We start from the raw sequence: 17,500 nt of genomic DNA on the forward strand, positions 1-17,500 counted from the left end.
ACACCTCGTCTCCACCTCCGCCTCGCGCTAGGCAGCTTCCAGACCCCGGGTCACTTTCAATTGTGCGTCTAATTGATTACTTCCCATGCAATTACGCTTGTGTCATACTCAATATTTCACTGTGGAGGCGCGCGGGGGAGGGGCCGGGGGAGGGGGGAGGGGGGGGGGGGGCGATCCTCTTGCCAAAGGACGCGAACGCGCGACATCCGCTCCGCGCTATTAATCTTCCAGCGCAGGTGCAACGTGGCAATAAGCAGTGGCATGCGAGCTCACAGAAGTGGGAAGGGCGGAGCAACGATGCGGTCCCCGGCTGCTGCGTCAGAAATGGGGAGGGTTGGGTGACGCACACGGTGGGTGGAGCAGGCGCGGACGCAGTGCTCCGTTGTTTGTGTGGCTCGTCGACGTCCCGCTAACGAAGGCCACGTGTGGACCCTGCGCAGTCCTCCGGAGCCCTTCTGCGGGATGCTAACGCGCACAAAAGCCCAACACCCTGTTCCTTCCGCTTGGGAAGGGAGGAAGGGGGAGGGAAAAAGACAACAAGGCCCTGGGAAATGCAGCTAAAAGGCGGAAGAATCCCTTCTTCATGGACTCCTGTTTAAAAAGAGTTATGGGATTGGGGGGGGGGGGGGTGCGTAATTACAGTGAGATGAAATGGAGCGAGCATTTCTGCAGTTACTGGCCCGCTCGCGCGCGCTCGGCCCACTGGAGGAAGCGGGCGCATTAATAATGGATCTGGTGTCATCATTAAGAAGTTGAATGATTAAAACATATCTTCTGGCTTCAAACACTGCTTTGCTCTCAACAAAAAAGCAAGAACGGAAGGAAGGCGTGTCGGGGGAGGGGCTGGAGGAGATTGATGGACCAAGGAATCCAGTGTTTAAATTACAACAATTATTTTAGGGGGGGGGGGGGGGGGGGGGGGTTCATCATGAAAATAAAAACAAAGTAGGGAAGTCTGAAGTGGAAGCACTGCAGGAATGTAAGAGGGAAACGCCCCATTCTAGTGCTACTTTAAAGTCCCTGGGGTAGTTGGGGACCCGCAGTTCAGCTCCCAGTGTGCACTGCACATTAAGGCATGTAGAACGCAGAGCATGCGAAGGAGCAGAGCCTACGCTGACTTCAAGTACAGACTTCGCGGCCGGGATTCTCGCATGAAGACCCGTAGGATTTCCTGCCCACCAAACCACATGTTCTGTGCTGTCTGGCCTTTAGCAGCCGGGGTACACTACGTTTATCACAGGGCCGTTTTTCCGGGACCCTGGCGACGCGCTACTCTGTAGAGGCCTTGTCAAAACATTGCAGCCACGCGTGCCAGGAGGTCTGCCGGGAGATCGGCCACGGTCGGTGAAGAAGCCAGTGTCGTCACGTCACACGGGACGTCGAACCACGACACATCCACGTGGCTTTAAGCGCACGAAACGTTCCGTGGAACTCGTTCCCAGGGTTAACGTCGCTGCCAAAATCTGATATCGGAAGCAAGATAAATCTTCCAATACTGCCACCACTGTTCTAGTTATGGCGCGTCGGAAAACCGCCGCTCGGACCCCACAGGGAGACGTCATTTAGCTTAATACAAATTACAGAAGAAGTTAGTGTCGTAGCCAGTGCATTAACTGTTAATGAAGATCTAAAATTATAATAAAGTATAGCCACAGTTCAGCAAACCTGTGGAACACATACCAGTTAGACAGAAATGAAAATCTGTGATCAAAATCACTCGTCTTTCTCCTGTGTTGTCACTTCCATCACACGGTCTGCTGAAGTCTTGCATCCCAAGCAGACTCTTTTGAAGTTCTCAAAAAGCGCACGGTAACCCCAATGCGGCCTAAGCGATCGGGAGACATACGGAACTCTTTGGTCTTGCGGACCGTCTGGGGGACCTGCGTGTTAGGCTCTTGATTGGGCAAGCACGGAGGAGTCCAGAGATCGGGCTCTAGCCCTCAAGCAGGACATGCGTGCAGCGTCCTCTAGGACGCAGACCATGGTGTCTGGGTCCAGACGCCAAGGTGGTTCCGTGGCGGTCCAGCACATTTGACTGGAGACCCTTGAAGATAACCCTGTCCACACTTAGCGCCACCGTCTGGAAGAAATGCACATTAAGGCCCAGTTCATTCTGGCTGGCTACTTCACACTACAGGTCATAATGAATCTCATGAATTTGTGATGTGTGTGTGTGTGTGTGTTTGTGTGTGTGTGTGTGTGTGTTTGGAAGAAAAATGAACAGGAACAGTGAACCCGGGGTGGAGTGAAGTCCTCCACCGCAGGTCTGACTTCTGAATAATTCAACACGCGCTGCCATTGGCTCGACAGGGCCAGTCTGGACCACGCAAGGAGTGTCCCCGCCTCACCCCATGACTGCGCATGCAAGCCTGCGTGCGTGCGTGTGTGGAGTCGTGACTGTGCACGCGCGCGCGCGCGCGCGTGTGTGTGTGTGTGTGTGTGTGTGTGTGTGTGTGTGTGTGTGTGTGTGCGTGCGTGTACCAGAGCCCCGCGGCCCACATCTGCTCCTGCAAGTAGACTCCGTCCTCGAGCCCCTCATCTTAGTGTCTCATTAAAAATTAATGTGCGGCACGCAAGGAATTTTAATGTCAGTTAAAAATCAAAACACACACCATTCCCTTTCGTCTCAGCCCTGCTGTGATGTTTCAGCGAAAAGCTCAGAAAAGCAGCCCAGTGTGTGCAGGAGTGTTCGGACGGACCTGCGCGTGAAACTCCTGCTTGTGCGTGTCGGTGGCAGGCATGGGATGTCAGCGCTGATATCACTGTCTGCTGGTGGTGCACGGGCCTGTCGCCTGTCAACGGCCGTGACTTTTATATTGGCAGGTGTGGAATTCAAGGCAGTTGTTTGAACAGGAGTCTGATTGGCTGGCCTCGCTCTCAGTACAGTGTAACATTGGCAATTAAAACCCATGCAGGCACACACACACACACACACACACACACACACACACAAGCACACAAAACATATCAGAACCACATGTACACAAAAATGCATATGCAGTAAACGCACTTTCTGTCTATTTCTCGCTCACACACACACACACACACACACACACACACACACATTCGGACACCCAGCATTTCATCCAGACCATCGTTCTTCATGCTGCCTTCTAATCTGACAGCGTTTCATCCTGTAGCCAGCACGGCAAAATATTAATGAAACATTTAAAGACGGGTAAGCCAATTACGCCAGCTCCTGCCAATCAGGGCCCTTACGTTCCTGAAATGTCAGAGGGGATACGGGGAGAGACAATGTAATAATTTAATAAGGCTTTGTGAGACGTAATTTGAGCAATGGGAGAATGACGGAGAACATAAGAAGGAAAAGAAGTTTGGTTATGACTGGTGTAAAGCTGTGAGTGGAGGACGTTGAGAAAGGGCTGGACGCTCGGTAAGCCGCAGAGCTTGGGCGGTTTTTCAGGCAGTCTGGGCTACGTGGATGGTCTGTTACGTTTTTGTCCTCTGTTCCACCGTCAGTTATAGCTTCAGCGTAGTGTCGACACAGTTAGCTCAGTAATTGCCAGGTGGCACAATAAAACTACAGGTTCATGGTTCATCTGGGAGGAGGTGAAAAAGAAGAGGAAAAAGAGAGGGATGTGTGAGAGAGAGAGAGAGAGAGAGAGAGGGAGGGAGTGTGTGGAGAGAGAGAGAGAGAGAGTGTGTGAGAGAGAGAGTGTGTGGAGAGAGAGAGGGAGTGTGGAGAGAGAGAGAGAGGGAGTGTGGAGAGAGAGAGGGAGGGAGTGTGTGTGGAGAGAGAGAGGGAGTGTGTGGAGAGAGAGGGAGAGAGAGTGTGTGTGTGTGGAGAGAGAGAGGGAGTGTGTGAGAGAGAGAGAGAGAGAGAGTGTGTGAGAGAGAGAGTGTGTGGAGAGAGAGAGGGAGTGTGTGGAGAGAGAGAGGGAGTGTGTGGAGAGAGAGAGGGAGTGTGTGGAGAGAGAGAGAGGGAGTGTGGAGAGAGAGAGGGAGTGTGTGGAGAGAGAGAGGGAGTGTGGAGAGAGAGAGGGAGTGTGTGGAGAGAGAGAGGGAGTGTGTGGAGAGAGAGGGAGAGAGAGTGTGTGTGTGGAGAGAGAGAGTGTGTGTGTGGAGAGAGAGAGAGGGAGTGTGGAGAGAGAGGGAGAGAGAGTGTGTGTGTGTGGGGAGAGAGGGAGTGTGTGTGGAGAGAGAGAGTGAGTGTGTGTGGAGAGAGAGTGTGTTTGGAGAGAGAGAGAGGGAGTGTGTGTGTGTGGAGAGAGAGAGAGTGTGTGTGTGGAGAGAGAGGGGGAGAGAGGGAGTGTGTGTGGAGAGAGAGAGTGAGTGTGTGTGGAGAGAGAGTGTGTTTGGAGAGAGAGAGAGGGAGTGTGTGTGTGTGTGTGTGTGGAGAGAGAGAGAGTGTGTGTGTGGAGAGAGAGGGAGAGAGAGTGTGTGTGTGTGGAGAGAGAGAGTGTGTGTGTGGAGAGAGAGAGGGAGTGTGTGGAGAGAGGGAGAGAGAGTGTGTGTGTGTGGAGAGAGAGGGGGAGAGAGGGAGTGTGTGTGGAGAGAGAGAGTGAGTGTGTGTGGAGAGAGAGTGTGTTTGGAGAGAGAGAGAGGGAGTGTGTGTGTGGAGAGAGAGAGTGTGTGTGTGGAGAGAGAGGGGGAGAGAGGGAGTGTGTGTGGAGAGAGAGAGTGAGTGTGTGTGGAGAGAGAGTGTGTTTGGAGAGAGAGAGAGGGAGTGTGTGTGTGTGTGTGTGGAGAGAGAGAGAGTGTGTGTGTGGAGAGAGAGGGGGAGAGAGGGAGTGTGTGTGGAGAGAGAGTGAGTGTTTGGAGAGAGAGAGAGAGGGAGTGTGTGTGTGTGGAGAGAGTGTGTGTGGAGAGAGAGAGAAAGAGAGAGGGAGAGAGAGGGAGTATGTGTGTGTGGAGAGAGAGAGAGGGAGTGTATGTGTGGAGAGAGAGAAAGAGAGAGAGAGTGTGTATGGAGAGAGAGAGAGAGTGTGTGTGGAGAGGGGGGGAGAGAGGGAGGGAGGTTGTGTATAGTGATAGAGATTTTTTTTGAGATTTCGCAATAAACTTTATTAATCAATTACAACATACAAGCACATAACATTCAAACAAACCTTAAAAAGGAAAAAGAAAATTGAAATGAAAAAATCTCCAAAAATCAAAAACCACTCCCTCATTTTTGACAGAGCATAAAACATCACTGTAACCCCACATATTTTCAAAAGTACTCAGAATAAAACTTCAAGTCTAACAATATACAACACATTTACAATACAGCAGTCATTCTGACCTTCAATCATACACTTCCTACTGATCCACACGGCCATCTTAGATTGCCCTAAAATGAAATCCAATAGTTGACATTGTGCTTTCTTCTTCTGTGCGTAATTCTACACACAAATAAAGAGTGCTGATGTAGAAACAACACCAAACTGATCAAAAAGAATTACTAAACAAGGCTAAACAACGACGCCAACCTGGGACACTCCATAAGATGGTGAAGAACCGTTTCGCTCATGACACAACACGGACACTCAGGACTCCCATCTGGATTTAAACCTGAAACAAGGGCATTAACCGCTACTGCAGCATGTATAGCTCTCCCCTGTAGATCACCGTACGGCCTCGTCAGAGGTGGGTTATAGAGTGCTTTGATTCCCTTCTCTCCAGGCTAAGTTAAGCCCCTCCCCCAGAGCCAGTTTTTTTTTGTGCCAAGGGGTATCGATCCTGCCATTTAGTTTATCTTTATTTAACACTTTAACACAGTCTCTGTAGAGGGTCTTCCCTGACACCTCTTCCAAAGCCACGTTCTCAACACCACACGGCTGCAGAAAACGGCCCTCACAACCCACAAGGTCACCTATGGTGATGACCTAGGGAACATGTCGCTGCCTCCAACAACACTACTACCACTGTGGACGGGGTTAGATTTGAGCAGAACAGGCTCTTCATCTGTTAATGCAAGTCTACCTAGGAGTTGTAACACTAAATGCAAAGACTTTACACTCAAGTGGGCAGCTACTCATCACCTAGCTCAGGACCCACTAGGGTCACCAAAGCCCCTAGGGTCCGAAGTCCAGCGCTGCACAGAGTTCTGTCCAGTAAAGGGGCCGGCCCACCAGTGACATCCAGGCTCCTCCGTGCTCCAAACAAAGGTTCTTTCAGGAGCCAACGCTTTAGAAGCTGAACTGCATAGGCAAAAGGTCTCCACACCAGGTTTGCTGGCCCGGTGAGAAGTCTCTGCAAACACAGAAGATGAAAGGTTGCAACCCTGCTGGCAAGGTGTACAAGCCCTTGTCTGCCAACTTCTTTAGATAAAAACAACACACTCTGAGGGATCCAATTTAGTTTGTCCCAAAAAAGTCCAGTAGCACCTCCTGGATGCTGAACAGTAGACCTGGAGGAGGGTCTATGCACACTAACCTGGGCCATAAAGAAGAGGCTGCCAGGTTGTTAGAACCCATCCTTTACACCGCAGCTGAGACCGTATCCAGTTCCATCTGTCAAGTCGACCTTTAACTTTCTCGAACAATCCGTCCCAGTTTTTCTTTTTGGTTTGTCTGTCCCCCAGAAAGACTCCTAAATATTTAAAACCCTTCCTAAACTCAACCGCTGTGGTAAACACAGTGTTCCATCTGGCCAGCTTCCTACCAGCAATGTCTGTTCCACCAGCGCTTTTGTTCCAGGTTACCTTAGCAGAGGAAATCTTTACCAGTCTCTTCCACTGTGCCGACATCACAATAACATCAGAACACAAAGACAGTAAAATCCATGAGTTAAGATCAAATTGTGGTAAAGCAAAGCCAGAGATAAATCTCTTTAACCTTATATAACATATAACATTCCAGATAGGGCCCTGCTGTATCCCCCTCTCAAACCTGAAGGGAGCACTCAGACCACCGTTAGCTTTCAGCATACTGTCAGCATCACAGTACAGGACAATACTTTTCCTGGTTCAAAGAAATCAGACCAGTATCCAGACCCAAAGGTTTTGAGACTTCCAAAAGATCCCGATTTAAAGTTATATTGTCAAAAATGGACCTGCCTGGTACACAGCAGGCCTGGTCAAGATGATTCACCTGGCCATCACCTTCTTTAGCCTGATGGTCAAGACTTCTGAACGCAATTTATAGTCACAACCCAGCAGTGAAACAGGCCTCCAATTTCTCAGTTCATGTAAGTCTCCTTTCTTAGGCCGCAGAAGTCAGAACTGCCCTACGGCAGCTTGATGGCAGCCTCCCTTTTGTCAGACTGTCGTTCATGACCTCCAGCACATCCTCTCCAACCACAGACCAGAAGGATTTGTAAAACTCCACCGGCAGTCCATCAAAACCTGGGGCTTTCCCACCCTCCATGCCCTGAAGGGTGTCCTGCAACTCCACCAGGGACAGTGGCCCCTCACGACCCAAGAAAACATTTTCCAGCTCTTGGTGCGTGGTACATTCGCTGGTATATAGCCTAGTGTAAAACTGCTACTCTCCCAGGAATCTCCACAGGATCTGAGAGTACAGTAGCAGACTCCATCTTCAAGGCATGTATCCATCTCCTCTGACTATTTTTACACTCTAGACCAATGAAAAACTTGGACGGAGCGTCCAACTGTGTCACCGTTCCGAAAACAAGAACAGACTAGGGCCCCCTGTGCCTTTACCGCAAGCAGGTTGGCTAATGCCACTGTTTTTACTTTAAGGGCCTCAGATTTTCCTGTGGTCTCTGGTACAGAACAGTAAGATACAGTGCAGTAGGGTACAGGACATTAGATACAGTGTAGCAGGGTAAAGGACATTCGATACAGTGAAGTAGGGTATAGGATAGTAAATACGGTACAGGACATTGATTACAATGCAGCAGGTTACAGGATATTAGATACAGTGCAGAAGGGTACAGGACATTAGATACAGTGCAACAGGGTACAGGCCATTAAATACAGTGCAGTAGGGTACAGGACAGTAGATACAGTGCAGTAGCGTACAGGATAATGTCCAGGACATTAGATACAGTGCAGTAGGGTACAGGACAGTAGATACAGTGAAGTAGGCTATAGGATATTAAATACAATGCAGCAGGGTACAGGACATTAGATACAGTGAAGTAGGGTACAGGACATTAGATACAGTGCAGTAGGGTACAGGATAATGTCCAGGACATTAGATACAGTGCAGCAGGGTACAGGACAGTAGATACAGTGCAGTAGGATACAAGATAATGTCCAGGACATTAGATACAGTGCAGTAGGGTACATGTCATTAGATACAGTGCAGTAGGGTACAGGATAATGTCCAGAACATTAGATACAGTGCAATAGGGTACAGGATAACGTCCAGGACATTAGATACAGTGCAGTAGGGTACATGTCATTAGATACAGTGCAGTAGGGTACAGGATAATGTCCAGAACATTAGATACAGTGCAATAGGGTACAGGATAACGTCCAGGACATTAGATACAGTGCAGTAGGGTACAAGATAATGTCCAGAACATTAGATACAGTGCAGTAGGGTACATGTCATTAGATACAGTGCAGTAGGGTACAGGATAATGTCCAGAACATTAGATACAGTGCAGTAGGGTACATGTCATTAGATACAGTGCAGTAGGGTACAGGATAATGTCCAGAACATTAGATACAGTGCAGTAGGGTACAGGATAACGTCCAGAACATTAGATACAGTGCAGTAGGGTACATGTCATTAGATACAGTGCAGTAGGGTACAGGATAATGTCCAGAACATTAGATACAGTGCAGTAGGGTACAGGATAACGTCCAGGACATTAGATACAGTGCAGTAGGGTACAAGATAATGTCCAGGACATTAGATACAGTGCAATAGGGTACAAGATAATGTCCAGGACATTAGATACAGTGCAATAGGGTACAGGACATTAGATACAGTGCATGTTTTTTTGAAACACACAAGTCAGTCTATAGTCGAGACTCTGGTTTCATTGCTGTTGACTACCTGACTAATTCAGCATGACATCTCTGATATTGTAGCAGTTGGGACATTACTGTGGTTTTGCTCTGAGACTGAAGGGAAAAGCCTCGATCTGGTTCCGATCCCTGGAACCCCCTTCCCCCCCACCCGGCTGTTTTCTGCCCTATCTTTCCACTCTTTTTTTCCTCCAACACATTAAGATCCAGATGCTTCTGCTCTAGATAATTCCGTAAGCCGCTAACCGGAGCCATTTTTCATAGAGATTCATCGAAAACAATTGTGTGAGGGATTGGCGAATTTAATCAGCCTGCTTTAAACGCTGTTACCATCACACACACACACACACACACACACACACACACACACACATTCACATTCCCAAAACCCCCTTAACAGCTAGATGCATACAGCCCCGTATCTTTAGTACAAACGGCCATCTTGATAAGAGCACAGGCTTTTTGGCCATCATTCCACCCCGTCTCTGTGCCCCTGTCTGTCAGACCCATGTGGTCTCCGTGACATTTTCCCTCATAACTTTTGCCAATAAAGAACCTGCCCTTCATGCCCAAGAGGGGTCTTATTTTTCCCCAACTTTTTTTTGTTGTTGTTACTTTCCTGTTTGCTTCAACCTTGGTGAGATTAGGACAAGATATATTCTGCCACACTGGCCATCCATTAGATATGTTTCCCCCTGTCGCTGGTTGTCAGGGGTCATTAGGATCATTGTCCCTCGGACGTCTGCTGGGTGTTCTCCGGCTGCGTGACACCTCCGACGCTCCCCACCGGGTCCTCGGTCCGTGCGCATCCGGAGAGCGGGAAAGGGGCATGCACACGCGGCATGTCAAACACTTCCCCTCGTCGCCCAGCGCCCGTATGCCTCGGTTTGTCGTCGTTGCTCAGGCTTGTACATCTCCATTGTCTCCGGTATGAAGGCATTTACCCTCCGCCCGGAGACACCGGCACCGACTGCACATTCTAACCCCGCCCCACCCCACCCCCACCCACACACAGACCCCTCCCCCTGTTCCTACCCAGAATCCCCATGGCCAGAGGAGGGCTCTCATCATAAAAGGCTTTCACTGCAATTAAACGAATGTGGTTGTTCTTTTCAGGTCAGTAGTTAAATACATAAAAATGCAATTACATTATAATGGAACCTGCCTGCATTTTATTCGTGTCCAAGTGTTGGAACCATAAAAAAAATCAAATCAAATAAAAAGACTACCTCTGTTCCTGTAGATTTATGAGTGGGCATCTCAGGTCCTGACCTTGGCTGAGATTCGAATGGAAAGGCAATCATTTCCCTGTCCCGTTGCCAAAGCGACGCAGAGGTCCTCTCCCCCATTCCCCGTGTTTAAACCTGCGCAGACGCCGACGGGTTTATGGCTTTAATTTGTTTACGATGCCATTAATGTCCATGTGGCTGTTTAATGGCTGCGCCACTGAGACTGGCACTTTGATGGCTGAGCGAGTGTTTAGGTGCTGGATGACTTGGCTCATAGCACTGTGGGCTTGTGTCTGCTTTCTCCATGGTCATGTAAGGTGAGGAATATTTGTGTTGTATAAGCATCTGTCTCTCTCTCTCTCTCTGTGTCTCTGCCATCTTTCGTGTGAAGTCCACAGTGTATCTCTGTCTCCTTTGCTCTGTTGCTGTCTGTCTGTCTCTCAGTCTCTGTCTGTCTGTCTTGTGGTTCTAAGAACAGGTCAGTGAATTCCATAGCGAAACTGTGTGAGTCCCTTGGCACAAATGCTGTCTCAGTGTGAACGTGTGTGTGTGTGTGTGTGTGTGTGTGTGTGTGTGTGGTGAATGTTTAATCTGCCAACAGCAGATGGACATATTGCGTGTATATCTTTGGCACTTTGACAGAACAGTTAACAGTAGTTTGTACTGTATACATCTTTATATCTAAATATGAACCTGAGGGGTTAAGCTGTCAATCTGTAATTCAGTGCTATCCCCAGAAACGAGAGGGGGACAAAGCACAAGCCACACACACACACACACACACACACACACACACACACACACACACACAGATAAATGAGCAAAACAGGACCACACAGAGCAGCTGAAACACACGTTTGAGTTTATTTTTCCAATCTTGTCCTTTGTCCTCCTGCTCTTTGTCCCCTCGAGGGACACACACTGCAATCGTCTCTTTCTTTCTCAAATTCTAGTGCTGCGTGTCTGAGTTTTCATCCCTCAGATCACACCTCCCGTGTAACGCGGTGTGTAAGGCAGCTAGAGCCCAGGTGTGCGTTGGACTGCGTCATGTGACCGAGGTGGGGTGTGGCTGAGGTGGGGGTAGAGTCCCAGCCCTTCCACCTGCCCCTCCGGGGCGATGGCGGCCCCCGCGTTGCCCATGCTGCGGCCAGCTGCCGGATCTGCGTGCGGTCCAGACTCCGTCCGGAGTGCCTTCGTTGAGAACCTTCAAGCCATGGAAGAGGTTTCCGGAGACAGGCTAGGCGGAACAGTCCACATGCGTTTGGGTGGTGAGTGAGGGAGGTGTCGGCTGGTGGAGGGTGTTCGTGTCATGTCGAGGTGACACCCCCAACACGCTGGAGCTCTCTGGTGGAACGGCTCAGGAGAGAGGCCGTGCGGAAACCAGAAGCTCTGGGGTTGTGAAGCCCCTTGGGGGGGGGGGACTTCACAAGTGTGTGACTTTATTACACTCAGCAGGGGTGGATAATCCGGACTGTGTGTGTGTGTGTGTGTGTGTGTGTGTGTGTGTGTGTGTGTGTAAGTATACTGTACTGTAGACTGTACACTAGACTCCTCCATCCTGCCCACCAGTGCCCGCCGGCTTGTCCTCACTCCGTCTGCTTGGATGGACCGACTCTCTGAGAACCTGCCAGCTGGAGGTGGTCCTGTAGCAGGAAGTGTGCTGATACACACCATCGAGCAGTGCTGGAGGCCAGGGACAGCCAAGCTGTTGCCCCCCCCAGCTAGAGAGCCACCAGAAACCAGTCTGCTGCAACTAATGACATCTGGGTTCTTCAACGAACACGTGCATGCGTGTGTGTGTGTGTGTGTGTGTGTGTGTGTGTGTGTGTGTGTGTGTGTGTCTGTGTCTGTTGCCAGATTAACGATCAGCCTCTGTATGCACGTAAAGCAGTAGTCCTAGTGCTACTGCTATGATTAATGACTTCTATGATTAATGACTGACTATTCGTATGGGAGACTAATAGGTTCAAATATCATTACAGTGCCACACATATCTCTACGCTGCTGCCTGTGTGTTGGGCTGCCACACACATCTCTACACTGCTGCCTGTGTGTGTGGTAGGCCACACTTTCACTTAGAGTTGAAGCTTTGTTGGCCATCTTATTGCATTTCACAGGCATGAAGACAGGAACGTTATAAAGGCTTCTGCCGATAATTCTGTTTACAGGACCATTTCAAGAAAAGGTTGACAAAGAGGCAAACATTCCAGACATGTTCTCTGATTCATTTTGATGTTGTTTGTTTACTTGTTTGTTTGTTTTTGGTTTGGTTGGGGAATTGCGTTACTCATTGTTCTATTTGTAGAGATATCCCAACACCCCCACATGTTAGCTAATGACAAACGGTTCTGTTTATACGGACATGTTCAGGAATGATACAGTACATTAGTCCTCTCTAACCCTTATATTAAAATAGTCTCAGGTGCAGTTCTGCTTTTCTATATTTCGTGTCACTTCATCATTGAACACCTGTGTTCTGTCTTCGGGACGTTATGGACAGGAGAAGACGTCCCCGGTCTCTCGCAGCCTTTTGAAGCCCCACCCCCTTGCACTGTGGTGGCAAATAGGGGCGTCGATTTTGCCGAGTCCATCTGCACACGTCCGTTCTGCCCTTCTTCATTCATGTTTTCTCCTCCTCTGTGTTTGGATGGAGAGCAGAAAGATGGCGAGAGAGAGAGAAAGAGAGAGAAGGAGAGCGAGGGAGTCGTCATAGGGATCTGTTTCCGTTGTGCTAATCGAGATCTTTCCCACTTCATCCTCCATTTAAGATGAAGCAGCTTTTACTTTTAAAGAACAGTTAACAAAAGGCCTGCTGTCCTCTGACCCAAATAACAAAACAGCCACATGCAAATACCTGACACAGGTCACCCAGGGTGTTCACGTAGGTCACGTTTGGGCTCACATTCTATGGTTAAACATTACAGTTCGTAAGAGTCCAGCACCCTGAGCGTTTCCTGTTAGCGGGCACCATCACATCCTGCCAGTGAAATGTCGCCAAAACAAACGTCTGCATAGCGCATGTGCGAGTGCTGGGAGTCAGTGTGGAGCGTTGCCTGATGCCTGACGGGCTGTTTGTGGCTCAGTGTCGAAGGGGCCGCACCAGACAGCCGTCCTAAGAGAACGAGGCCGAGGGCTTCCTCGCCGACCGCCAGCCAGACGCCACGTGGCAAAGCTGGCACCCGAACCTAATAATAGCGCCGAGCTTGGCTCAGGCGTACCCGCCGAGGGAAATGGAGGAAGAAATGGCTAGAGTACACCGGGTTGTATTTGTGCAGTGGATTGTGTGTGTGTGTGTGTGTGTGTGTGTGTGTGTGTGTGTGTGTGTGTGTGTGTGTGTGTGTGTGTGTGTGTGTGTCCACTGCTTTGTGCTTATATTTATGCCCCGAGTTCTCCCACTGTACTGTGTTTGAGCAGTCTGTTTACATGTTTCCCCAACCCCTCACCGGACAGAGAGCGCGTGTGTCCCAGCTCAGACCTCCAGCACGTGACAGAGTGGGGGGTCTTTGGAATGAGTGTGTCACGTAGAGCGGCAGGTTCTCAGGCACCAGGCACGGTGAGCTCACAGCCACGTCACCAGCTCCCAGTTGCCCCCACAGAGCCACACAATAAAGGCTCTGTTGGACAGTCCTGAACAGTCCTGGACTCCCGGTAGCCTGCGGGACGCCTGTGTCTCATCTGTTTCTCAAATATCCCCTCTCCCCTTCTGGAGCTGCAGAAAACCCCAGCCCAGTAAATGATGCAAATCTAACATAAGCCCCCTCCACCATCACCTTTACTGAGGGTGAACCTCCGCCACCTCCAACCCGTCTGTCCAGCTCACTGCCCAGCTCACTGATGCCAGTCTCATCAGCCAGGCATGACCAGGGCAAGGTGGAGGGGCTCGTGGTGACAGGGGTGAGGATTGGGGGTTGGGCGTAGCAGGGGTGGGGTGGGGAGGGTAAGAGGTAACAGGGTGGGGGCAGGGTGGTGAGGCATCGACACCAATACGTCACAATGAGCCACTGTTTGCAGACGTTAAATAATATACTGTATTACCACAGTTTCCCTGAACGTGCGCGTGTGTGTGTTTAAGAAAGAAAGAGTTTGGAAACAGAAACTTTAGCACTTCTGTCTCCTCTTCGTCTCTGCAGAGATCTTACACGGAGGGGTGTACGTGGACAAAAACAAGTTCCTGTGTCACGCCGACACCATCCACTGGCAGGACATCGTGAAGAACGCTCGCTCCGACCACTTGGTGGTCCCCTCCAACAGCAGCAGCGCCTGTGAGTCCTACGTTACGCCGCCCTGACACTCACCGGCTGGCGTCTTGACCTACTGTACAAAACGCTGTCACGCACTGGTCTGCGCAAGGCCTCGTTATGGTGTTTATTGAGCAGGACCAACCTGCTACTAGCCTGAAACCCACGTCTGTAATAGCCAATCATGAAATAAGAGAGCTGCAGTATCGGAATGACCTGGTGTTACCTTTACATCACAGAGCGTTGGCGTTTATCTTTGACAGAGCTCTGATAGCTTTTAAAATAGCCGATGTTGGATTGTATTCCACACGACAGCCTTTCGATCGCTTTGATTTGCCCCCACCCTCACCCATGCGGCTCGGGGCCCCTAGTCTCTGAGCACATAATCCACAATAAAACTATAATCTTCTGTTTTCTTTGGCCTCCTCTCAGAGCAGTTTGTGTTTTTTCCTTCTTCAGAACAACAAAAAAAAGAACAAAAAGATCCAGGCAGTCCAAATCCTAATCCAGTCCAAATCCTAATACAGTCCAAATCCCAATCCAGTACCCGGTATTTGGTCCTTTCCTCTTGGCTGTTTTTCAGTCTTTTAAATGATGGGCTCCATCTGACAGTCACACTAAACTGTTATGTGACGGGACAGAGTGCGTCCAGAGTGTCTGTAGAGAATTGTGCGATCTCAGCGGTGCTCCCAGAATGTGTGCCACACTACTCTACCGTCTCCGTGACTCCCAAGGTCGTGGCACATCGTGTGGGTCAGCAGCCATGGGAGCTGCAATAGGCACCTTGTGCAGGCTCGCTGTCACTCTGCAGGACTGTCCCTACAGGACTGCCTTTCTCTACAGGACTGTCTGGAGTGAACAGTATAGGTGACAGAATATGGTGGAGCAGTGTTCCATGTTTTGGAAAAAAAAAAATCCATATACCAAGCGCCATTGCAAGCCTGTCTTCTTCCTAAGAACGAAAATGAAAGTAAAACATTTTTTTAGACTGCACTATTTTAGAATGATAACATTGCAAATAATACAGAGAAATCAATAAGATGAGAGTCCTGATAAAAATCTTGACAGCAGGTGTTATCATATCCACCTAAATTATGATTTCGATGTAAAATCAAATATTTGTTGAGCCCTAGCGACAGAGAGAGCGAGAGAGGTTACTGTTGGTGGAATCACTTTTAATTAAAGTGGTCCAGGACTGGAGAATGCCCCCCCATCCCAGCCCCTACCTGACAGTCAGTTAAAGCCAGCCAGCCAGCGGTGTGAGAGGACAGAGAGCAGTCCGGGGTCACCTCCCTCGGGTCACCTCCCTCCGGGGCAGCGTCGAGTGGGTCACCTCCCTCTGTTTACCTCCCTCCGGGGCGGCGAGAGGAAGCCGACATTTCTAACCGTCTCAATCAAAAACAGCTTAGCGGTGTTATCCGGAGCCTCCTTCTCCCTCAGAAGAAAAATGGTTTTGACCCTTTGTACACCTGGGATGGCAGAGCAGCGGCCCCAGTTCTGATGTGGAGCTGGATCGGCCACAGATGGGCGAGCGTGGTGGGGCGATCCGTGGAGGGGCGGCTCTCGGAGCCACGGAGAAACCTAATCTCGTTATGGACAGTCTTGCCTTCTCTGATCAGGAATGTCTGGGGCTCCGTGTGGACTTAACACCAGCTCTTACTCGGTGTTTAGTACCAGTGTTAAGGATATAAACACGTGAGCACTGGGTCAGCCGAGACCGCTCAGTGTGTACGCCGTTGAGACTGTGTTGTGTGTGTGTGTGTGTGTGTGTGTGTGTGTGTGTGTGTGGTGTTGTTGACACTGTGCTCTGTGTGGTGTTGTTGAGACTGTGCTGTGTGAATGTATTGTTGAGACTGTGCTCTGTGTTGTTGTTGAGACTGTGCTCTGAGAGTGTGTTGTTGAGACTGTGCTTCGTGTGTGTTGTTGTTGAGACTGTGCTCTATGTGTGTTTTATTGAGACTGTGCTCTATGTGTGTTGTTGTTGAGACTGTGCTCTGTGTGTGTGTGTGTGCTCTGTGTGTGTGTGTGTGTGTGTGCTGTGCTGTTGTTGAGTCTGTGCTCTGACTATGGTTGTGTGTGCTTGCAGGTCAGAGATGCCACCGGGCATGTAACGGCCGTTGCTGGGGCCCTAAGGAGAGCCAGTGTCAGAGCCGTAAGTCCCAGCTTCCTTAAGGACTCAAAGACCATAGAAGTGCCACCATCCATATGGTGAAGCTCTGGGTTGAGCACAGAGTGAGACAGTGTAAGAGGGTGGTCAGGTCAGAGTGACAGTGTGAGAGGTTGGTCAGATCAGAGTGAGACAGTGTGAGAGGGTCGTCAGATCATAGTGACAGTATGAGAGGGTGGTTAGATCAGAGTGAGACAGTATGAGAGGGTCGTTAGATCAGAGTGAGACAGTGTGAGAGGTTAGTCAGATCAGAGTGAGACAGTATGAGAGGTTAGTCAGATCAGAGTGAGACAGTATGAGAGGGTGGTCAGATCAGAGTGAGACAGTATGAGAGGGTCGTTAGATCAGAGTGAGACAGTGTGAGAGGCTGGTCAGCTCAGAGTGAGACAGTGTCAGAGGCTGGTCTCAGAAGGAGACAGTCTTTCTCTGTATGGTTATTTTCAAGAGATAAGGCATTAAAGACATTTTAAATGTTAATGTTTCCCCTCACTGTGTCTCTCTCTCTCACACACACACACACACACACACACACCCTGACACACACTCACACACCCTGACAACCTCCTCATCCAGAAGACTGCAGTAAAAATCGAGGTGTGTGAAGTGCAGTTATAACCACTGGAATGGCTGCTGGCTACAATAGAAGCGTTGAAAGAAACCTTCCGTCACGCTCTGATCCAACCCGGAGAATCGCACGGATCACGCGGGCGCTTTGATTCCATCACACGCTCCTGTAGCCCGACGCTGTAGATACGCCCTGCTCCTGTCAGACCCACGGGCGTCACACGGGACCACCGAACTTCACCCCCACCCAGACCCATCCAGCCAGGCAGAACTGCTCTGACAAACTCCTCTGAAAGTGTTCAAATTGGGGTCAGGTGCAAGAGCAACTTTTGGAGAAAAACAAAAAAATGAAACAAAATCTTTAAAAGCAGCCGTAATTAATCACACCATCCTGTCTGCTTCCGTCTCCTGTCTT

The 17,500-nt window shown here is 49.8% G+C and overlaps 1 protein-coding gene across 8 annotated transcripts in view; it reads left to right on the plus strand.

Moving 5' to 3' along the window:
- Positions 1-17,500, plus strand: part of erbb4b (erb-b2 receptor tyrosine kinase 4b) — a 240,489-nt gene that overhangs the window by 139,375 nt on the left and 83,614 nt on the right. For all 8 annotated transcript variants that reach the window (XR_014123368.1, XM_035520991.2, XM_081713214.1 and 5 more), the window contains 2 exons: positions 14,247-14,378; positions 16,441-16,506. Coding sequence is in view for 7 of the 8 variants with exons in the window: in XM_035520991.2 (XP_035376884.1) it covers positions 14,247-14,378; positions 16,441-16,506 (198 nt within the window). In the remaining variant the exon portion in view is untranslated. The remainder of the gene's footprint in view (positions 1-14,246; positions 14,379-16,440; positions 16,507-17,500) is intronic.

The sequence above is a fragment of the Electrophorus electricus genome, chromosome 4, assembly GCF_041902795.1.
Source record: "Electrophorus electricus isolate QZ-2024a chromosome 4, ASM4190279v1, whole genome shotgun sequence".
Classification (NCBI taxonomy): domain Eukaryota; kingdom Metazoa; phylum Chordata; class Actinopteri; order Gymnotiformes; family Gymnotidae; genus Electrophorus; species Electrophorus electricus.